General features: G+C 43.1%; 1 protein-coding gene across 1 annotated transcript; it reads left to right on the top strand.

The window, feature by feature from the left end:
- Positions 1-65: 65 nt before the first annotated feature.
- Positions 66-20,345, top strand: APOBEC2 (apolipoprotein B mRNA editing enzyme catalytic subunit 2). Its single transcript, XM_072844977.1, is given in 5 exon segments — positions 66-181; positions 1,815-2,021; positions 2,483-2,621; positions 12,389-12,549; positions 19,805-20,345. Coding segments are annotated over 4 exon segments (1,014 nt in total). The 5' UTR covers positions 66-181; positions 1,815-1,848.
- The last annotated feature ends 2,280 nt before the right edge of the window (positions 20,346-22,625 follow it).

The raw sequence follows: 22,625 nt of genomic DNA, 5'->3' as shown, positions 1-22,625 counted from the left end.
GCTCTCTTGTGTAATCTGATACAACCACCAGTGCACGCACACACACCCTTTTTTCTGCTATTTAGGTAAAACTCAGCTGACAATTTCTTCATTGTATAGCAGCACCAGCATTAGAGACAGAAGCTGGCCTTGGATGTCCAACCCTTTTTCTTTGCAAGGGAGAGAAAGGCAGTAAGGGACGGTAAGGTTTTTTACAGCTTCTACCCCGATAAGTTATAACAGCTGTTAGACAAAATAAGGTTTTATAACAGTGTTGTATTTTTTCAACCCTCAGTTACTTCTGCAGTCTATCAGGTTAGTCTGGCAACTACAAAGGAGTTGGGAGGAGGTAAAAATCTACTTTTCCCATTTTACTTTTCTGAAGTGCTATGGAGGAACCAGCTGGTGCTGTTTTACACTTTAAAAGCAGGACTAACTGCTATTATTTTTCTCAGTGTTCGGTTGATTTTCTGGTTCCATAGACACTTTAATAGTGCTATAAGTTGTCTGGTAAAGGAATTGTTAGTTAGAGATGGTGTCTGGGGTATTTGTTCCTTATTGATGTGTAAATTGGCTTGTACTGCTGGCGTGCGTTTCTAAAGAGGAATGCTTTGTAGCATGATGATAATAATAAGAATTAGCATAGGATATGGCGAAGTGTTAATTGTGAATTAAAATCCCAAATAGAGATGCCTGTGCAGATCAGTCCGCTCCTCGTGCTCCCTGTTTCTCTGACCAATGCTCAGAGTGCAGGGACATTTCCTTGGGTGAGGGAATTTTCTGTGCCTGCTTCTCTCTTCTTGCATTGCTAAAAACCAATCTTTCCCAAGTGCATTTGCTCAGGTGCATTTTGCACTTCTGCTGATAGCACAAAACTGCCGTGCTCCTGGCGAATCCTATGTGTTATGCCTGATGAATGCTAATTTGGGTTTAATTCCTTAATGGAGCAAAAGGGAAGGTGACTACAGAGACTAAAGGAAGGAGGACAGAAGACTGGCAGGTTCAGAGCCCTATAGAGAATAATGGTGGGGGAAGATATGGGACGGAGAATGAAATGCTAGATGTTATCCGTATCACAGCTGTCTTGTGTGGGAGCATAATGCAATTATTAAAGTGAGCGTTCCTTCCTTTTATGCAAGAGGAAGACCGTGAGCAAATTAAGAAACTACTCCTGTGCCTCAGCTAACTTGCTTACAGAGGTGAGAATCCACCACTGCCTGCTAGAGCTGCAGGGAGGATTAAACAAGGTTCATTGAGCACTTAAAATTTGCTGTAAGGATGTTGTCTTGTTATAGACCTCATTTAAAATATAAATCTATGGTGAAAAATTAGATGAAGTCAGAATGGACAGGGTTTTCTGGGCATGATCTGTCTGGGTTTTCATATTCAGAATAGCATGCAGAGGAGAGATAACAGCTCTGCTGAGATGCGTAGCCTCCGTGAACATACATTAAAGTTTGTGTGCTGTCTGACTTAGGCATTTGGAGGAGGAATGATAAAAGTAACTGCAGTCTTGTCTTCTAAGAATATAACCACCTTAGCTGAACCCTGCCACACAAATACTGTAAGAAGCCATGAAATAGCAGGGGGGAGCCACTTTGCTGGGTAGATCAAGGGGAAAAATGTAACCATGACAGAAATAATTACCCCTATTTCAGAGAGCGGGAGATGGGCAGAGGGGAGCCAGCAGCAGAGCTGAATACAATATTAAATACTCTACCTTCTGCCTTAGAGACTGAAGTGGAATATGGGCAATTAGAGAAAAAGCTTGAAAGATCAAAGTAGGAAAAAATGTCCTTTTAAAGTGATAATCAATTATTGTTTTTAACTGACAGCAGGCAAAAGGCTACTTCAAGCCACCAAGGAAGGATGTGGGCTTATACTGTTGGTTTTACCGTCCTGCCTCATGTTGGAGGTTTCCTTGGCTGGTTCATTAATCGAAAAGAAATACCTGTTTGGTATGAGAAGCTGAAAAAACCTTCATGGTGTCCACCCCGCAAAATATTCCCTGTTGCTTGGACTGTCCTGTACACTGGCATGGGGTAAGTTCTGTATACTGCTCCCTCTCTCGTCCTGCTGTTTCTGATACACAGAAGAGCAGTCATTTCAAACTTTTTCATTTGCTTTTGGGATATCCCTTGTACCCGAATCAGCAGGGCATGTCAGGTACACTTATTCCCAGCAGATGAAGTACAGCCTGAGCCAAATTCTGGGCTGAGTTCCTCAGATTCACACTGCAGGCAATGCTTTTGGCCAGGGACACAACCCATGCTCAGCTTTGTAAACAGATACTCAAACCAGCCGCTACCCTGGGGAAGTTGTACGAGCCACGCAGGTACGAGAGAGGCGATGGGTTTGAGAGTAGCAAGGGACACAGATGCAGCTGCCCTGCAAATATGACTGTCCTACAAATCCCTGTTGCGAAACAATCTTACATTAAAAGACTTTGCCTGTATTAGGGATTTACTTACTGCAAAACACTAATGTGTCTCCCTCTTCACAGCTATGCCTCCTACCTGATATGGAATGACCTGGGTGGCTGCAGCAGCAAAGCTATCGTCCCGCTTGGCCTCTACGGGGCTCAGCTGGCCTTGAACTGGGCTTGGCCTCCCTTCTTCTTCGGTGCCCATAACCTGAAGATGGTAATGTATCTGGCCATGCATTCATCTGCTGGAGGCTTGTTTGCTGGTGTCCCTGCCACAAGCGTTTTGGGGTTGTTTGGAGGTTTTCTAACTAGCATTACGCAATTATAAAGAGAGCTGCAAGAAGAGCTTTTGCTCAGATATAGTTCACACTGCACCTGGTTCTAGACAATGGTATCAGTCCCTTCCACCCCTCACCCTGCTCTTGCCATGCAGATAGCCGGCCCGACCAGAGCAGGGTGGGAGATCAGGAAGTCCATAGTCCAGCTGCTGCATCTCTTAGTTAAGGATTTGGGGTTATAGAGATAAATCCTTCTCGAGTCACACCCTGCACCAGCAAGCAGCAAAGTTAGCATCCCTGTGGGGGCATATTAGCTATGAGTGGCTTATTGAGGAAATGCAATGCGCTGTGCGCTGTAGAGCCTGTTAGAGGATATGCACGAAGGTAAGGCACGGCACAGCAGAGGTGGACTTGTGATATATTCAAAAAGCACTTACCTGGGGTGCCAAGGCCTGGAGGTGACGGAGGTGCAGAGTGGGACTTATGTTTCCATCTGAATTTTGTCACTCTGTGGATGAAAGGTACATTTTAAAAGTTTGTTCAGAGGTAATAGCTATTGGTTCTAATGCAAGCATGTTTCTGATCTGTCTGCATTGGCATTATCAGCAGAAGGGGGCACTGATCATCATAAACAGTGTATTAATCTGCGGAACTTGGTAATGAACAAAAAAAAATTAACATTAGTCTTGGCTCCTGGTGTGATACGTTCAGACCTCACTGATTAGAGTTCAGAGCCAAGGTCCTGGGGTTTAGGATCACTCTAGGTGACTTTTCAGTGCTAAACCTCCCCCATCCCTGTTCCTTCTCACCACTTTTAGTAGGATGGTTTATAGTCGTGCTGGGGAAGACTGCTGCATGTTCGCAAGAGTGAACACCAAAGTCACTGTCTTCTCTTCTGCTCCAGGCACTGATCGACATCCTGTGCTTGGACGGCCTGGTGATAGGCATGATGTGCTCCTGGTACCGCATTAACAAGATAGCAACGCTGCTGATGGTGCCTTACCTGGGCTGGCTGGCCATGGCGACTTGTCTCACAATCCGCATCTGGAAGGACAACCCTGAGCAAAAACCAGGAAAGAGTGAATAAGAGCGGGACAGGAATGAAGGCATTTTGTGAAACTAAACTATGCTGATGTGAACCAAGATCTAATAATTTGGGGGATTCATTTTGGGACAGGCATGAAAACATGCCTCCTCCTCCTCCCACCTTCATCATGATTGTGTAAAAGAAAGGTTTGCACCATGCACCCGTGTGCTCCTTTAAAGTAACCGTGCATCCTTAACCTGGGAACTATTTTCTCCAGCACTGCTGAGTTTGGGGCTACAGCTGTATGGTGACCTTAATGCTATCAGGTCAAATTCCATTAGCCAAATTAGGATCTCATGATAGCAGCATAATTCAGAGTATCAATCCTGGACACCCCTCGAAACTGCTACCATTCCCCCAGAGAGCAGAACTTGTTCACACACGTGGTAAATCCCATCTCCTCTTCTGGGACCAAACAAAAATGCCCTTCGCTCCTGCACACCAATTTTTAAGAACTTACTTGATTTTTTGCTATTTGTGCTGTTGCTTCATTTTCATGTATCACCTGGTTTGTGCTTTATACCATTAACTTTTTATCTGTCAGCTACTGAGCAAGCAGTAGTCTGTCTTGTTCTGCTACTGAAAGGAGACTGGGCACTTTGACTTCTATTTGTGGAGTATCACGCTTCTTGAGTTTCATGCTCCAAGATAAAGCAGCACTGATTAGAATGCAAATGCTTCTCCCAAGAGGAAATTTCTCTCTTCCACCTCTGTGTGCTATTCCTCATCAGAAAAGAAAAATGATCATCAGTGCCTTTGAAAAAAATACTTCAAATGTTTTTTTTTTTAAGTGCAGAAACACAAGAGCCTTTGTAAAATTTAAGAACTTGCTCACACTGCCTTGAAGGTTGTAATTACATGATTGGCAAAAAGCCCCATGCCAAGTCTGTCAGGTGCAGTACAGGTATCTCATCCCAGAGTCTTTCCATTCCTGAATATTATTAATCAGGAAAGGTTAAAATACAAGTAGTTCCAGAGAAATGGGACCAAGCCATGACAGAATCGGACACAAAAGGTGCATGGACTAGCCCTTGTCCATCCTTTATTCTGGCCCTTGCCTTTGGTAGATCTGAACTTTAGATGTTGCTGTATACAGAGAATATTTACTATTATTTTTTAATTGATAGAAGCAATGTATGTGAAGAAAAGTGGTAGGTGGATCTTCTTTCTGGCAGCTGACTGTAGATTAAGGTGGGTGGGTATACTTGCAAAGGCAGTAGGGCTTAGCTGGAGATGTAAAATAAATTGTATTTGCTTTTAATAAAACCAAGCCACTTTTGTTTGGAGAATAAATAAATCCAAGTTATTAATTTTTTACTGGTTTGGCACTAGGTTTGCAAAAGCTCTGGGGATCCTGTCTGGAGTCCATGGCTTGTGCTCTGGCTCCAAAGGGAAGGGGATCGGCAGCAAGGCTCTGCAGGGCTCCGGCAGCCAGACTCATTCCCGGTGCGTGTTAGGAGTAAATGGGCTGGGTGGGTTTCAGGCCCAAAGGTCCCAAAGGTTCCTTCTGCTGGGGCACCTGCACAGCGGAGACACGCTCACTTGGGGATGCATCCCCCTGACAGGCTCCACAGCTTCAAGGCAAGGAAGCTAATTCTTGGGTTTGGGGTCCTTCCTGAGTCACGTCAAGCCCGATTTTTAGAGATGCTGAATGTTCCCGGGTCCAACTCATGTAAATGGCAGAGCTGGGTGCTCAGCATGACTGAAAGCTGGTGCCAAGAGAAACAAATACCAGTAGCTGAGAGCAGTTGAAATTTGTAGTACCTTTTTAAAATTTGGTCATATATCTTGTTCTGTCATTTTGATCCCATCCATTATTTTTCCCTTCTAGCTACAGGACACCTTTATACAGAACTGCTGCTGCAAGCATATTGCTGTAATCTCCCGAGTAAAAGCTGCATAAGAACAGGCCATTGAATAGATGTGGCTGTAAGCAGGAGTAGGACTATAAAGCATGAGCACTGCAAGCAGCACTAGAAGGATCATAAGCTACTTTAAAAAAAAAAAAATCCCATATATTTCAGAGCTTTATATAACTGTATGTTACCACTGAGCTTATTTACAGTGATGCCTCGTCTGTGTCTTCCAGAAAGCCACATGCTAAAGGACAGGAAGACATAAATTATTTCTGCCTAAAAAGAAGCTAATATCTGGGCTGGAGATTCAATTCAGTGGAGTTAAGAATGATTTGGGGCGCCTGAACATCATTATGCCTGTCCTTTCCTAGTTAGCATGGCAAAGCCATGAAGAATAGCGATGAGCAGAGCCACCTAGTGAAGCCAGGAGGGATAAAGCAAGTCTTTACAGTGATCCCCGCTTTTGAAAAAGGGAAAAGTATTATTTAAATCACATTTAAGTTGGTAAGTGACTCTAGATCTGGTTCAGACCTGCAACGTTTTAATAGCATTTCCAAATTAAATATATGGATACATATTTGATCAGCTTTCATAAATTAGTCCTCTTTCTCCTTCTACCCATTTTTTTCTGCAGGTAAAGGAAAATCTGGAATTAAGAGTAATAGATTTTTTTGATCTTTTCATGCTTTCCCTCCCCATTTTCCCAACTGGGGTGACTAGCTGACTTGTTCTTGTCTTCATTTCAGTTCCTCTTCCTTCCAGCCCACCTATAAACGCACCAATAGCTTCTCTTTGCTGCTTGCATTTTCTTGCAGGCAGCAAAAATAGCAAATGTTCCTACATGTAATATACATAATAGCTTGAAATCAATTGACAAAGTTAAATTCAGCAAAGCACCCTCTTGTATTAATATTTAAAGCATCATTTGGTATATTTGCTATTTAAACAGATACACTAAAACCCCTTGCGTAAAAATAACTTTAATGACATTTCAAAGTCAGCCATCTAGAAAATATCTTAGTTATATTGTGCAGTGCAGACCAAAATCAGCCTCCGCCTTTGTGGATCTAGAGGGGCCCTGGTTTCCCATTAGTGCTGTGTAATGGGGCTTGTGCTCCTGGTCATGCGATGGCTGGAAGACGCACATGGCCACGCAGCCCTTGTCTGGATCCGTCCCTGTGTCACAAACAGACCAAAGGGAAGAGGGAAAAAACCCAAAACAGCTGCTAGAAATTTAAAGCACGGTTAGGAACCTGGCTTGCTAAAATCAGTGAAATTTTGCCTCTGAGAAAGGGGATTTCACCTGAGGTCTGCTGTGCGTGAGCTCAGCTCTCCTCCCTGCCACACACCATCTTCCTGAGGGGCCCTTTTCCCAGGGGATCCAGAAGGAGCACTGGGAAGTTTTGCTTATGCCAGCATTAACCAGGCGGCAGACAGGCTGGATCACCTTAGCAGGCATGCAAGGTGTTTGTCCAACCCCCTCAAAATTAGCTTATGGAATGGATACCAGGTCCCACCCAGCATCAGGAACATTCATAACCCACAACGGGACATGTCACGGTCTACATGATTCAAGCAGTGACTCAGACAAAGGCCATGCATTCGTGACAGCTTTCATGGGGTCGTGGCATTTAGAGAGAGGAGCCACCTCTCAGATCACCATGTCTAATGATGATCCCTCTCTTCAAACTTCAGCCAGTCTTTCCAGAAAGATGTATTTGATATTAAACTGATCGTTACACTTGATCTTAGCCCAAAGGGCACATCCCTGGCTGCTGGATACACAATATTTGTGCATTAAAAAAATCTGCCTTTCAGCCCAGCCTCTTTTCCTAAGCCTTGTCTCATTCAATAATTTACCAGCTGTTCCAGAAAACACTCTGGCTTCAGCAGTGAAGAACTTTAATTGATTTGTTCATGTCTGGAGCTATGTTAAAATATAAAGTCAAATGCTAGAGAGGATTTGCTGCTGTGTGCATGTAGACTTCAGAGAGCTGACTACGGGCCCACAGCTCTCCCCACCACCCCTTCGTTAGCACAGGGTGGTGCAGAATATAAATTCCTGTGGCTTTGAGCACCTGCAGCATGGCTGGGGCTGACCTTCCCCTTCAACTGCTCCCAGTAAAACTGCAGCAGAAACCCAGCAGGAAGGAGGTTGTGCTGCTTGGAGCTGTCATTAACTTCCAGTTGGGCTCTGAATTAATCAGACAGCCAGCAGTGCCTGCCAACAAAACAGACTCCTTCCCGGCTCTACAGCAGCGTGGTAATGGGTGTGCGAGGGTTGGGGATCATGGGCCAGGGAGGCCCAGGCTTTAGCTGGGAAGATAAGGCAGGCAAGGAGTGAGAGCATCGCTTATCTCTCCCTGCACCACAGCTCACGTCAGCTCGGTGTAGTGCCTTTCACAGGGAGCTACCACCCTGCACAGAGGGACATGGGCACCATCCAGGTCGAACCCACGGGACGCAGCAGCGGCCAACAGCAGTGTTTCCTGCCCCTTCTTTTAAATCTTGGCATTGTGGTCCTGCAGTGGGAGGAGAGGGACAGGTGAGAGCCCACAGGGGCCGAGGGCAGGAAAGCTGCCTCTGCACATCACTGTCAGAGCATTTATTTATTTATCACGTAACGGTAGTTACAGCTGGAAAAAGCAGGAGGGGGATTGCTGCCAGACAATGTATCTAGGGAGATGTTTTGTTAGTGCCACCAGCTGTCCCCTTGGAATAGAGAGCACGTCTGAGCCATGACTCACACAGCCAGTGTCTTATTTCACTCTCGCACCTATCCAAAAATGTTCCTCCAGCCCGAGAATGCAATAAAAGCCTCCATTTCCTGGCAAGGACTTTCACAGCCAGGTCTCTTCTATTACCCCTTTGTGATCAGGAAAGGAAAACAGCCATTTTAACTTCAGGAAAGTAACTCCTGCTGCAATTAGAGGAACAGCAGATGACCTGCCCGGGAGATAGGTCAAGGGAATACAGTACTCTCTATGTGAGATACTTATTTAAGATGGGGAAAATGTCATCAGATTGTTCAGAGATGCCTCTAAAGTCAGTGGAGAAACTCTTCTGGGCTTTGATGGATGCAGGATCAGACCTCAATATCTGATACTCCAGCAAAGCCAGAAGGCTTCTCCTAGAACGGGCTGTCATCTTAGCCTTGCCTTGCTAGCAGTCGCCTGTGCTGGCAATGTGCCCATGCAGACACCTCTTCAAATCTTACTGCAGGCTGGTGTCTCTGAGGTCTACTCCTCCCCATTACTTCACCTAGCTCTGCTCAGGCGCTCTGGCCTTGATGCCCCAACACAGTGAAGCCAGACCTTTTAAAATAGAGGGAGCCAGACTGCCAGATGTTGCGGAACGTATCTGTCACGGGATGGAGAACGGGCTCGGGCAGGAAACCACAGCTTGGGTTTGTGCCACTGAGATGGAGTCAGCTCAACAGCCGAACCTGTGGCTGCGGTGCAGGGTTGTGGTCACTCCATTGGAGGTTTCTCCACACACAAAGTGCAGTGGCTGAAGAGGATGACCTCCGAGGGAAGAGTCCGCACCTACTGGCTGCATCCAGCGTGCTGGGTGCGGGGAGAGGCCACGGGGCTCTGCTGGAAACGAGCATGGTTTAGCCCTTGCCATGGGGAAGTGAACGAGGAGAGGCAAAGGGCTGATTCTCATTCTCCCTGCATGAGACCTGACGTGCGTGTGGATCTCTTGTGCCTCTTCTGTGGCTGAACAGCGATTCCCCCGTGCAGGGCTCTCCAAGAAGAACAAAATTCATAGTCAACTACATAAACCATTAAATCAGTGGGGAGAGGGGCAGGGCGCAGGGAAGCCTCAATAAAAATGCTGGTTGGCACGTGCAATGATTTTCATTAACTGAAGTGCTGTTGGGAGGTCCTTACGTGAGGCTAGTCGCATCCCTGACACCTCTCAGCACCCAGGCCCCAGCTCCTTCTCTGAACTAGCTGACGGAAAATTTCCATCACTGGCTTCAGTCATTAGGCCCATGCACACATGCTCTTGTACACACGCGCGCACTTCAGGGGAACCAGGGTCACTTAAAAACAACTGAACAAAATTGATCAAAGCTTTGATTCTTATGGCTCGAACGCAAAATGTCAGATTGACAGCAACTCGGTGGCATCCCTTTATATTTTTGGTGCAGGCAGACACTGCAGGGGGGGTGGATCGTGGCTATTTAGTGCACTGCCCTAGATGGAGCTGAGAAGCAGCTGGGGAAGGGCTGGATAGAGGCAGAGTCTCAGTGCCACATTCCCGAGATTAGATTAGAGCTCAGCCCTGAACCCTGCAGAGGGGCCAGGCCAGTGAAAGCTAAAGACTGCAAGAAAGATGGGACCCTAGCCATCAAGAGCTTCCAAAAATAAAGAAAAGTGGGTCAGAGGGACTGAAGAGGGGCTGGAATGCTTCTTTAAAATATATGGGTAAGAAGGAAACAAGCTGTCACTCACTAAGAGAGGATTCCCATCCCCAAAAACACTGCCTGAAATGTCAAAGGTGAGAGTAATTGGACAGGGGAGTTGGAATTTGAGCATAGTTACCATGCAAGAGGAAAAACACTACACCTGCCCTCCAGGAAAGTATTTTAAGCTTAAAAATAAATAAAATTCTGCACCATGAAAATGAAAGATACATGTTCCATGGATAGGATGTCGTGGAACTTGTCAAATCCTTGATTGCACTGTTGTCACAATACTCTCCATGCCAGCTGTGTCAGTCATCAAATAAACAACTTCTCATCACTAGCAAACAGTGTGGGAGTACAAGGGGGGGTGCTCTGTCCCCAGAACGACTGCATTTCAGGGATGTTACTAATGAAAAGCTACAAAGGATATTGTAGCACAGAAAGGCAGGCTGCTGTTAGCAAGGGGGCTGGAAAGAGTAGCCAGAATAAATTATCTGTATTATTTATTATCTATGATAAAATTATCTGCCCAATGGCATAAGTTTATTTCACTCTGTGATAGCACAGACCCCTCTAAAGTTGTAAAGAGCTGACTACAACAGTATCACAAAGACCGAGTTTGGCCTGAAAGCAGGTATTCACACCTATTTGATTTCTATGGAATACAGTTTATTCTCCTCAAACTAAGAGCAGGTTTTCCACTAAGTACAGACTGAATACTCAATCAAATATAGCTTAATATTTCATATTTATCCAAACCTTGATGATGGTGCATTCTGAACTAAGTGCAGAACCCAAGATACTGGAGACTTGATTTCCAATATGCTTTGGTTAAAACATGGGTTCTGCTCAGCTACACATTTTCCATTTACTTTCACCCTCATGGCATAGCAGGATTAGTCTCTGAGAAGAATCTTACTCAGGTTTTCATCAGGCTTGGCTCACATGGGATTTATACAAACTTTAAATGATTTAAATTTAGAGTGAGAAATTGGAAGAATTTCATATAATCCTGAAGAAGAAAAAAAAGAGACAACCCCCCCAACCCAAATATATAAAACTCCTTTTAGAGCTCATGTGAAAGCTACATTACCCCTGAGCATCCTTCTAAATTACCACAGCCTCTTCAAGAAATCTGCTTGATACAGTGCTGAGCAAACCAAACATCCCAAACTCGTATCAATAAAATCTTTATAGCCCTTCTCATTTCTCTTTGTATGAAAGGCAGATTCCACACCCACACTAGTTCAGGCAAATCCCAGTACCTTACCAGAATGTCTCCAGTACTCTGTCCTCAGCACACTGCTGACACCAGTCCCAGTTATTACTGCATAACCACACACACTTCACTTCTCATCACACCTCCACCACAGGCTCTCATCTGTCCGATTCTTTGGCTCCAGTGCAATCACTCGTTCAACATCTGCATCCTCTGCGGCAGCAAAGGTGAAAGAAATGAAGGAATACTGCAAGAATCACTAAGCCCAGCAGTTTTCAAATGCTTACTCTTCCCTAGCTATGTTACTGCTCCCAGTATGCTCTGTGCTTTTCAAACATTCAGGCAACAGAGAGAAAAAATACAGAGCAATGGGCAGATGCTCAGCACATGCACCTGGAATTGCCCTGCACCAGAAATACTGCTCCACTGTGAATTATAAGGCCGACTTTAAAATATCTGGGAGAAGGTTCTGGCTTGCATTTACACCAGTACGATCTGACACCAACTTCAACAAGCAAGATTTCACCCTGTTCAGCTCCTGTTTTCAGTGTCTCTGCATGGACGAGCAGGATGGAATGAAAGGTAGGTCTCCTGCTCCACTGAGCACTCCTGCTGTCATGCTCCAGGTGGCCCATGAGGCCAAATCCACCACCAATGGGGATTTTTCAGCAAACCAAATGGGGACTGCCCCTTTCCCCTCTTGCCTGAGCCAAAACAGTGGTCCTTCAAGGTCAGCAATATAATAAACTGGCAAAAGAAGGTAGATGGAGATGATGCCAGCTCTGCATCTTGCCAGCTATCTGTCACACTAATGGATAAATAGATACTTATGCTTCCAGGATTTTCCATCCATTGCTTAACCCGCCCACGGTGAAGTCGTCACTTAATTTTAAATTAAAAGGGGAGCAAGAGGGATTGTTAAAAAGACCTAGAGAAAGCAAGGGAAGGAGGCGACATCTGAGAGCCCTGGGTCACCCTACCCCATCCAGCCTCTATCATTGCTGCTTTGTTCCATATTTAGCTCCTGACAACTGTGCCTAGTGCAGGAACTCCCAGCTCTGTTTTTCCCTCCTCCCTCTGCTGTCTCCTCTCCCTTAGAGCTCTCAGAAATTGCTCTTTCTTTTTCCCAGCGGCCATAACTTAATAGCCCTATACTCAAGAAGATGGCAGAAAAGCAGGAGGAACCCAGCAACACCCAGAATGGTGAACCTGACAACGCAGAAGAGGGCGAGGAAAAAAAGAAGAAGAAGTTGAAGCGGGAAGACCTGCCACCATTTGAAATTGTGACAGGGTAAGAGGTTTAGATATAAATATGAGGGTGCAAGAGAGTGAAGTGGGGATGTTCAAAGGTCTCTGCCTCAGCTCTTATGTTGGGTAATTAAAGATGGTATCTTCAGCCAGTGCACTTCTGAGTACTCTTAAACAATACAAGTATGGCTTTCATTATTGTGGGATTTTGTTAAAAGTTTCACCAAGTTTTACAGAGGATGGATTCACACCAGGCAGGCAGGCAAATCTGTTTGTTTTATACAAGCAGGTCTGTTTCTATAGTGTTGACTGATTCCCTTGCAGTGCAACTAGTCCCACTGACTGCAATGGGATCACTTGCCTGATGATATCAGGATGGAAGGTATTGGCCTTTGATGAGCACTGAATATTGATTTCTTGGTGTGATCAACGGCTCTTGTCTGAAAGTTTCTCTATCTGCGGATTAGGAAAAATACCCCTGCTATGGCTGATTTGCTTTATGGACCTAAGGGATAGATTTTTCAAGAGAGCGAAAAGTCCACATTTTCAAGGGCTCCACACCCACAGCTGGAACTTGACTTTCACAAAAGCCTAACTCGCAGAAAGGCACCAAAACAATAGGCAGTTTTCAAGACAGCAAAGCAGAAAGCAGCTCCTCTTGCTCCAGTGAGCCTGGCCTTTGAAAAAGGCAGATGTAACAGAGATCTACTAGGAAGCTGAACTCTGTCAGACATAATGGACAGCTGCAACTAGGAAAAAAACAGTGTAATCTGCTATATCTAAGCATTTCAAATGGTCATTGTAGTAGTCACAAGATGCCCTGTATAGTTCTTCCCTCTGGTCTCCCTTAGCAGTCACCAAGGCAGTGTTCCCAGCGTGTAAACCAAAACCATGATTTCTTCCAGCTGCTTGAATGTAAAGCTCAGGCCAGACTCGTAAAATCCCACTTGGAATCCTTATGCCTATGACATGGTTGCTGGTAAGAAAGATTAAAAAAAAAAAAAATTGAAAAAATTTGGCTGGCATTTCTGAAAACAATGCATGAGGCAGGACAGCAGCTCTGTCTGATCTCACACAATTGGGTTACATCCCTGCACAGGGGTGAAAAAAACATTTTCTTCTTAAAATATGTCTGCTCTGAAAAATCGCTTCTTGGGGTGGGGTTGTTCACAGCCTTTGGTCTCTGTCATACACAATCATAGAAATAATACATGTGTGCTAGAGCAGTGACTTTTAAGAAAAGCACATCCCTCTGCTAGGAACGGAGCTAAGACACCAAAAATTGTTTATATGAGCTACTGGACCAACAACATATATGGTGACAACTTCTAGACATTTAAGACATGCACTAAAATGAATCTCAATGAGGAAATCAGATTTTTCAGCCTTAGAGCACTCAACTTGCAATTAGAAATTGCTAAGATATTGGGCAGTATCTTCAAACTTCTGGGCTAACCCCAACGACCTGGATAGGAAATGAGTGCTAATCATGGATGAAAAATACTTTCTTAGTGTCATCCTGCAATGAAATTATTTGATGAAATGACAGGGGTGTTGCAGAATTTGACAGGACTTTCCAATCTGGAAAGGTGGCAGCAAGAATGTGAGGGATGACATGTGCTTGCAGAGGGAAAGGGGTAACAATAAGAAAACTTAACCTGCTGAGGCTTAGGAGAGAGCTGCACTGCTGGAACTGCACCGGGGCAGAGGTACTAGAGTAAGGATGATGCAGGTGACGCAAGGAAGCCTCGAGTTAAAGTCTGTGCTACAGTATCTACGTAGGTTAAGCTGGTACCACCTGATTTTCACATTCTGTGTGCTGATACCAAGCAAGACAGGAGTTTAAGTTTCTGAAATGAAAGTACTCAGACATTTGGTGAGGCACCAGAGAGCTGTCAGTATGAGTACTTATACTGTCCTCATCACACTACTGTTTGGAAAGTGCTTATAAATATCATATTCTGTAGGAATCATGACCACATCTCCTCTGATTATTAGGTTATGACTAATATGCTGGCTATTAAAGGTGAGAATGAGGAAGTACAGCAGAAATCCTAAAGGACCCTGCAAGAGCTACAAATATCCAGAAATTTTTACTTTCCTTTTAAGAAGTAACCTGTGAGTTTAAACTGTGCCTCAACCTGGTATGATCACTGTTTGGATTTTTCTGATTATTTACAAAATTTTCAGCCAATAAAGGCAGTTATGTGAATTATGAGCAAACACATAACTGCAACTGTGGAAGCACTTAAATTCAATTACACTGCATCTCAGTTTTAGCCCTTGGATTAGGGGTATCTTAAAACACACAGCCAAGTTTTCAAGCTGTTGCTTATAGCTCTAAGGAGTCTGGCTTACACAAAAAATACTGGGAACTTAATCACTCTGTTTAAGAATATTAACCCCTTTTTTGTCAACATTTGGCTCAACACAGTCCTGGATAAATATAAGCCCCATCTGTGTACATTTCATGACATTTAAGTAGACACATTTATTTACACTTTCCCCAGGGTGTAAATGAGGCTCCTTCCAGCAGTGATAAATCCTTGGTTCCTGTTACAGTTGATCATTACAGACTTTCTATAATCAATGAGCCCAGCATGAGTGTGTTTATTTGTGAAGAGTTGTCAGAGCAAGCAAAAGGACACTGTTTTATCAGCTCAAATAACCTAAGACCATAGTATAAATAGTCATTGAACAAATATTTAAATCTAAAGAATATGTCCTACTAGTTTACAGCATCTTTTAGATAATCCCACATTTTTATTCTCTCATTAGAAGTTCTAATTCTCTTCTCCTACCCAGCATGCAACAGCACTGGGGTCACGCTGGGCAGCTGCTGTATTCCTCCAGCCTACCTTACTTCAGCAAACTTAAAAGCACGTTATCTGTTCAGTCCAGTTCTTACACATTGAGGTTTCTGCCTCAATGGGTAAAACAGGGATAATATTAACATTTGTACACCACCCATCATTCAAACATGGGAAAACCGGCTTGCCAAGAATTGGTCATTTACTCAGGAACAGTCAGGAAGCTATTCAAAGGTAGACCTGAGTTTCCAAAGAAGTTGGCTTGGTTTTTTGGTAGTCGTTGACACAGCTATTTCGGGGATGTATTTTGATGCTCAGTTGTTTGAAAAGAGTTTTAATGTACCCAAATAAACAATACAATTACAATCCTTCACTTTGCAATAAGTTATGAGGGTCATCTGCCAACCATGCTGTAACTCAAAGGTGAGATTATGCAGCATACGGCACTTAAGTATACATGCAGTCTTATGGTACATATGGTTTGTTCTTGCCCATTCTTTCCCTGCTGAATCACTTGCTGTGGGGTTTTCCAACTACTCAGAGGACCAGAGACACCTTGCCCAAACCCATACTGCTGGGAAGAGTCACATAGCAAGGACTCAGCTAAGCCCTGTCAGGACAGAAGTTTACAATTCACACTTGTGCTGAAATGTCCTCCCTGCTCTGGTTTACATGGGATTAAGCAGATTCTTGCTAGCTAGCACACACAGCTCATTGGTTGCCTACGTATCCATGATCAGCAAATTTTCCAAGCTCTCAGCCAGCTACTTACAGACTTGGAAAATGCCCTTAGCTTTGTTTATATTCTTTATTGGAAACTTATTAATTAAGCTGATGCACATTCCATGTTGCTAGGACAGATTTAGGTGAACATCCCAGATAATCTTAGACAGATGCCGAGATGATAAGCAATAAAATCCGTCTAGAAGGCCTGACTAAATATACCACCGAGTCAATACATCCTGGAACAGAGCGCTGCAGTTCATCAAAACATACAGACTCGATCTCATCACTGATGCAACTGCTTTGCAGTCAAGAGAGTTAAATCAGGAATGAACTTCCATGTGACTCTGTTAAAACAACTTACTGTAGCCTCACAAACTTCACTCTGAAACAAGGCAATGGGTGGCTTATGTCAGACCCAACATAGCTGGACTTCCAAGAAGTAATTAATTAAAGAATCATTAAATCATTAACCAAAGAACCATTCATGATCTAGGATATAAAGCAGGAAAAGTGCTATTCTCAGAAGCATGTGATTTTTTTTGGTCTCAAAGAACAAGAGAAAGGAGTTCACGGAATAAGAGGCACTATGCTAAATTAGAGTCTGATAATGCTCTTTAATACAGTCAGTGGAAGTCTTCCAATTCATCTTAAAGAAAATGAGACTCGCTCTAACAGGTAACTTTAAGTCATCTAACATAAGGGAACAGAGGTCAAAATACTATGAAAAGGCAGTTAAAGGAGTCTTTCTGGGTAGTTCAGAACATGTGCAAGCCAGTGCAAGTTTCCCTTATCTAGGCTTGTGCAAACTCTCAATGCAAACCAGAGAACCACAGACCAAATCATACCAAAACAGCATGATTTATTTGCTCATTAATCAAAATAAAGTCTGTATCCACACTACTGCTTCCTATCCCTCATTAATACACTGCCAGCTAAAACAGGAATAGCTTGAAAGGCTCCCAAACAGGCTTTTCTATTGTTTAAGTCCTGTCTTGTGCATATCTCATCTAAGTAGAATTGAACAGTGTAAGGGTTTAATTATATCATTTAGGCAGCAGCTGAAAACCTGCTTCTAGTAAAATTTCTAAAGCCAAACTTGTACTCTAAACTTCCACTGTCACGAATCAATGATATGTGAAAAGAATTACGGTGGTCCTTGACTGACAGCAACAGCAGATATTCCCTGTGTAGATGCGATTCTATGAACAAAACTGTTCCGACTCGTACATCTTGTTGCATTTGGAAGACTGATGATCTTCCTCTCTCAGTACAAAGTACAACCGTGCCAAGCTAACCACATCAACTCTCACACCATTTGGCTCATATAGTACACTGATATTCCAAGTGAAGTTGTTCATCTGTAAAATCATGCTGCTGGGAAATCCAAAACAGAAGTGGGAACTATAACTCCAGGCCTTTTACTGCTACTCTGTGTAGCAGGCCCAAATGGACCCTAGATACTACTGTAGTATCATAAAAAATTAAATAGAGAGGGTGTTCTTTTATGTTTTAACTTTCTCCAAAGCCAAAAATGCCACAGGACTTTGGCAGCAAGAAAATTCCTGGCTGCATTAAGACAAGTATGGAATATACACATACCAAAGAGAAATTTCTGAAACTCTGTAAGTGGAATTAAACATTTATGGAACCTTGTATTTCAACTTTTAAAATAACATAGCTAAAGCAGCTTGACAATAGCTATAATTTGCTCTGAGTTATGTATTTAGACAGCACAGTATTTCCAATTCTTATCTAAGCAAAAAGCCATTTGCTTACAGTATGCAGTGTAATATTTGCAGCCAGGTATTACATGAAGAACTCCTAAGTGCCTGTTCCCTCGTCTTTCTGTTCAGACATTCCTGTTCCGATCCCTCCAATTTGCACAGAATATCATGCTGTTTGGGCTGTTTCACACCATCCTAGAAAAGCGTTATCCATTGCACTCTGTAGAAAGACATCCACTAATTTTAAAAGGCAGCACGTCCAGCTCTTCACGAACAGCCCTTATTCCTGACCTACAACCATCCCACATTTTCACTGTGGCCCATACCAGCGCTTCCCACTAGTGAACCGACAGTACATTCACTCGTGGTTCACACATTACTAAGCAAGCATAACATACCGATTTTGATTCTCTTCACTCTTTTCCATACCCTTCACTTCCACTGTCTCTGGAGACATCTTGTGAGATGTTGCATCACAAATTGTTCTTTCCTCTCAGCAGAACGACACTTTGCCGCTTACTCCTGCAGCCTTGTTGCTCTCCCCAATTAAAATTTCCAAGAGTCTGAGAATCTCTCTTGACCTTTGCTCAGTGTACCCCCTGGAGAGGCCTGACATTATTATCTGACTATAGATGAGACAGGGATGAATAAGACACTTACTGTTTTACAAAGATTCATTATTGCCTCACTGGGAATATCAAGGTTATAGGTCCACCTAAAGCTCAGATGAGAGGAGTACAACATGCCAGAAGATTACTAGTGTGTAATAAATGAAATGTTGTGTCACTACTTTTCATTATTTCACTTTGGCTTTGGCTACTCTGGGCAGTCTTCGCTCCCATCCTTTGTAGCATTTAGCAGGACACAAGGCATGTTGTGTCAGCGATATCTTTTTCATCTTTCCACCTAACATCCTTCAAGTGTTAGTTCTTGTACCGATGTACTCCACAGTTTGATGCTACAGGGGGCAATCAGGAAAGCCTGGTACTCCATTAGAAAGTAACAGGTACTATCAGATGATGCAGCTTTCTTTTTTCACCTCTTCAGTCAGCAATACATAAAAGCTATACGCAGTTATTTTAAGGGACTAATTTTAACTTCCCTAAATAACAGCATCACTAATTTTAACTTCCCTAAATAACGACCTGCTTGGGGTGAAAGAGGACTGCAAACACATTACTCACTGTGATGATTCACTTTGGATTATGCTCATTTAGAAACCCAGAATGGAAGAGGCGCACAACATTAAAAAAAAAAAAGTATCTGAAGTTTATCAGTAGTATCCATGAGACAGCTATCAAATTTCAGGGGGAAATACACATTTTCATAGCAAAGTTAGATTTCATCTCAGATATTTTATTAAATCAAAGTCACAACATAATCCTACTGAATATTAGTATTCAGCTGATAATGGAGGAGTAAAACTAGAACATGTAAAAACTGCAACTAGTCAGTCATACTCAGAGGAAATCCAGACTGCAACAGCACTGGGAGTAAAACATTAATTAGCAATGCCAGAGTTATCATCCTAACAATTTAGGACAACAGATCCTGCAGATTAACATTGCAACACCACACTGAAAGAACTGTATTAATGGCCTAGAAAACAGTAGAAGAGCAGTTCAGCCTACAGGTGCATTAAGACTGGGAAAATACCAATTGCTGTCCCTCCTTACCAACAGTAAGTATCATAGTCTGAGGAATACACTTGAGAAGCAAGTTCCTCTTCAAATACCTCAATGCAGATGCCAGAAATTCCTGGTTCAAGTTTGTTAAAATTAAGTGAAAAAGACTAGGTAGTGAGAGCAGGCCTGGAAGCCTCACCACACTGCAAAACTAGCTGAATATCTTGTAATTTTTAATGTTATTTTTATCCTCCTATTTATCCTCCTATTAAAAGGTATCTCCTTTTAATACACAGAGAAATACAGCCATTATAGATGCAGCAACTTGTCCAAGACCACACAGGAACTAAACCAATGCCTCAACCCTTTAGTATCTGCCTCTGAGATGCTTCTCTCCTCTCCTCTCTTTACAGGGAGCGCCTCCCAGCCATATTTTTCAAGTTCCAGTTCAGGAACGTGGAATACAGCTCAGGCAGGAACAAAACCTTCCTGTGTTATGTTGTTGAGACCCAAGGCAAAGAGTCAGTGACTTCTCGGGGTTACCTGGAAGACGAGCATGCAGCCGCCCATGCAGAAATGGCTTTCTTCAACACAATTTTACCGAAGTGTGAATCAAGCCTCCGCTACAACGTCACGTGGTACGTCTCCTCCAGTCCCTGTGTGACCTGTGCTGATCGGATAACCGAGACCCTGAAGAAGAACAAGAACCTGCGTCTGACAATCATGGTAGGGCGCCTCTTCATGTGGGAAGAAGCAGAAATGCAGGCTGCCCTGAAAAAAATGAAGTCAGCTGGCTGCAAGCTGAGGATTATGAAGCCTCAAGACTTTGAGTATGTCTGGCAGAACTTTGTGGAACAGGAGGAAGGAGAGGAAGCAAAGGCTTTTGTGCCATGGGAGGACATTCAAGAGAACTTCCAGTATTACGAGGAAAAGTTGGCCGAGATTTTGCACTGAAGCTCACGTGAGTGAGGATTTCTACTTGCTCACCTAGCTCCTTGTATTAGTATTACAGACTCCTCTTTTTTTCTTCAGGTTGTTAAAGGCGAAAGCGAGAGCCAATTTCAGTTACTGTTACTCTCTCAGATACCTGGCAGGGTTTGCCTGTACCTGAATACTGAAAACAATCCTAGGCAGTAACTGACCCCTTCAAGGATAGTAACACTACAGTGGGCTCCTCCACAGCAGACACATAAGGGATTTAGAGCTTTTTTTTTTTCTCCTCAGAGTAAACACCTCCAGGAATAAAGAATAAAAAGGTACTAGGGTCACTAGGTGCAAGAAGAATACCCCATTGTTCCCCACATGCATGATACTCAGGACACGTGGAAACAGTGAGAGGAATGTACAGAAAAGGGGATTTCCCCCAGCCCCCAAAGTCTAGTCATCTAGGAAAAAAAAAAAACAACCAACCACTAAAGGAAATCACAGTTATCATTCCAGAATTCCCTTCTTTTCTTTTTTTTTTTTTTTTTTTTAAAAAGGGGTACTAAAGAGTCACCTATTTACGCCATAAAACATGAAAGCATTTGAAGCTTCTAACGTGTCTCTCTCCTTCCCCAGGACCAATTCAGAAAAGATCTAGGAAGAGATACGACAGACTTGGACATCTGGGACACTCCTGCTTTCCAAAGCTTTGATTCCAGCAGGATGGAGTACCAACTTCTGGAAGACTAGGCCCTGATGGACTACAAATACATATATAACACAGATCTCTGGTGTTTGGAATTTTTTCATTTATTTTGTTCCTCCCCCCTCCCCGCCCCAAAAACCCCATGCTGCCTCTGCCGATAGTAAAAGAGAAGGCAACATAGTGTGGTTAAAGCCTTGAATGAAATGGAGCGCAGTGGACCTACAGGAAAGACTGTAGGCCTCACATACTGGGACTACTTTACGAGAAAAGATCTTAGAACAAAGCTGCCAATTAGATAAATGCTTTTAGAAAGTACATACTTCATAAATGTTAAAAAGAAAGGGATTTAAGATGAAACAAAAGGTTTTCTTCCTCTGTCCTCCTCAATAATCAGAGCCATGATTTAAATTAGGGCTAACTGGTCTATTCTAAATTATGATGGAGCCCCCAGTACTTGATTTCAAATACATCACATACCTTCTCCCCTTGTTCAATGATGTTTGTGATATAAAACTGGGAAAAGCAAAGTGAAATAAAATTGGAAGTCACTGAAAAAGCTATAGCACTGTTTATTTCTTCTTCTCTATTTGCAAGAGGTCCTAAATTTAATCTGACAAGTGAGAAATCCTGGGACAGCCAGGTATGAAATATTTTGTAGCTGAAGTGCAGCATGATGAGAAGGAAGAATTACTACATGCCAGAAGAATTTCAAGAGTACATACAAGTGTGGGAGAGAGAATATGGGCATATCGCCTTCCCTATATAACAAGGCACAGACCAAACAAGAATCACAGGTATGCTCATCAGCTAAGAAACTGAGTCAGATAGGGTTCACTCTTCCAATCAGCTCTTCATGTTGGGTTTCCCCTGCACTGTCACAAGCTGGAATGGTGCTAGACACACACACATAAAACTGCTGACCGCACCTCTCTCTTACCTCAGTCAACTGCGCTACATTCTGGCATAAATTTTCAAGGCAGAAAAAACAAGCGGCAATGAGAACACCTTTGTGGAGTCACTGTGAATCTCATCTCTTTGCCACTAGATTTAAAAAACAAACATAAGTAAGCATAGGGACTAAATCAATGAGCAGTCTTGATGTCCACTCTTGATCAGCTTAATACGCCAAGTTCCTATTTGTCTTACTGAGTTTATTTTTTTTTAAGTTGTGTATTTAGCTACAGCAATTATCCACCAAAAACAAGTTTACAAAGGATGGTCAAACAGGGAGAGTAATAATATGAAGCTCTTAAAGACACAAACAGGATTTGCAGATCTGCATCAGCAAAGAAACCACACGATACAGATTAACCCACAATGCTCAGAACAGAAAACGCTCCACCCATTCAATTCATAGTCAAAAACCAATTAGAAACCCTACGTTATGCTAAAAACTTCTCAACTGTTATGTCCCATCTTTTAGGTTTATTCAACTTATCTGGCATTTTTCTGGGCATTCAGTAGGAGAGAAGTCAAAAAGATTTGTTATTATGGGAGGGTGGGGAAAACCAAACATAAAGGAAATGCAGAGTACATGATAGTTCTCCAGTACTGGAATCAAGCTTTCAAAAATGAAGTATTTACCAATGGTCTGATGAACTAAG

This window comes from Ciconia boyciana, chromosome 23, assembly GCF_034638445.1.
Source record: "Ciconia boyciana chromosome 23, ASM3463844v1, whole genome shotgun sequence".
In the NCBI taxonomy this organism is placed as follows: domain Eukaryota; kingdom Metazoa; phylum Chordata; class Aves; order Ciconiiformes; family Ciconiidae; genus Ciconia; species Ciconia boyciana.
Note: the sequence above shows the minus strand (reverse complement) of the source record. Positions and strands in the feature narration are given on the sequence as shown.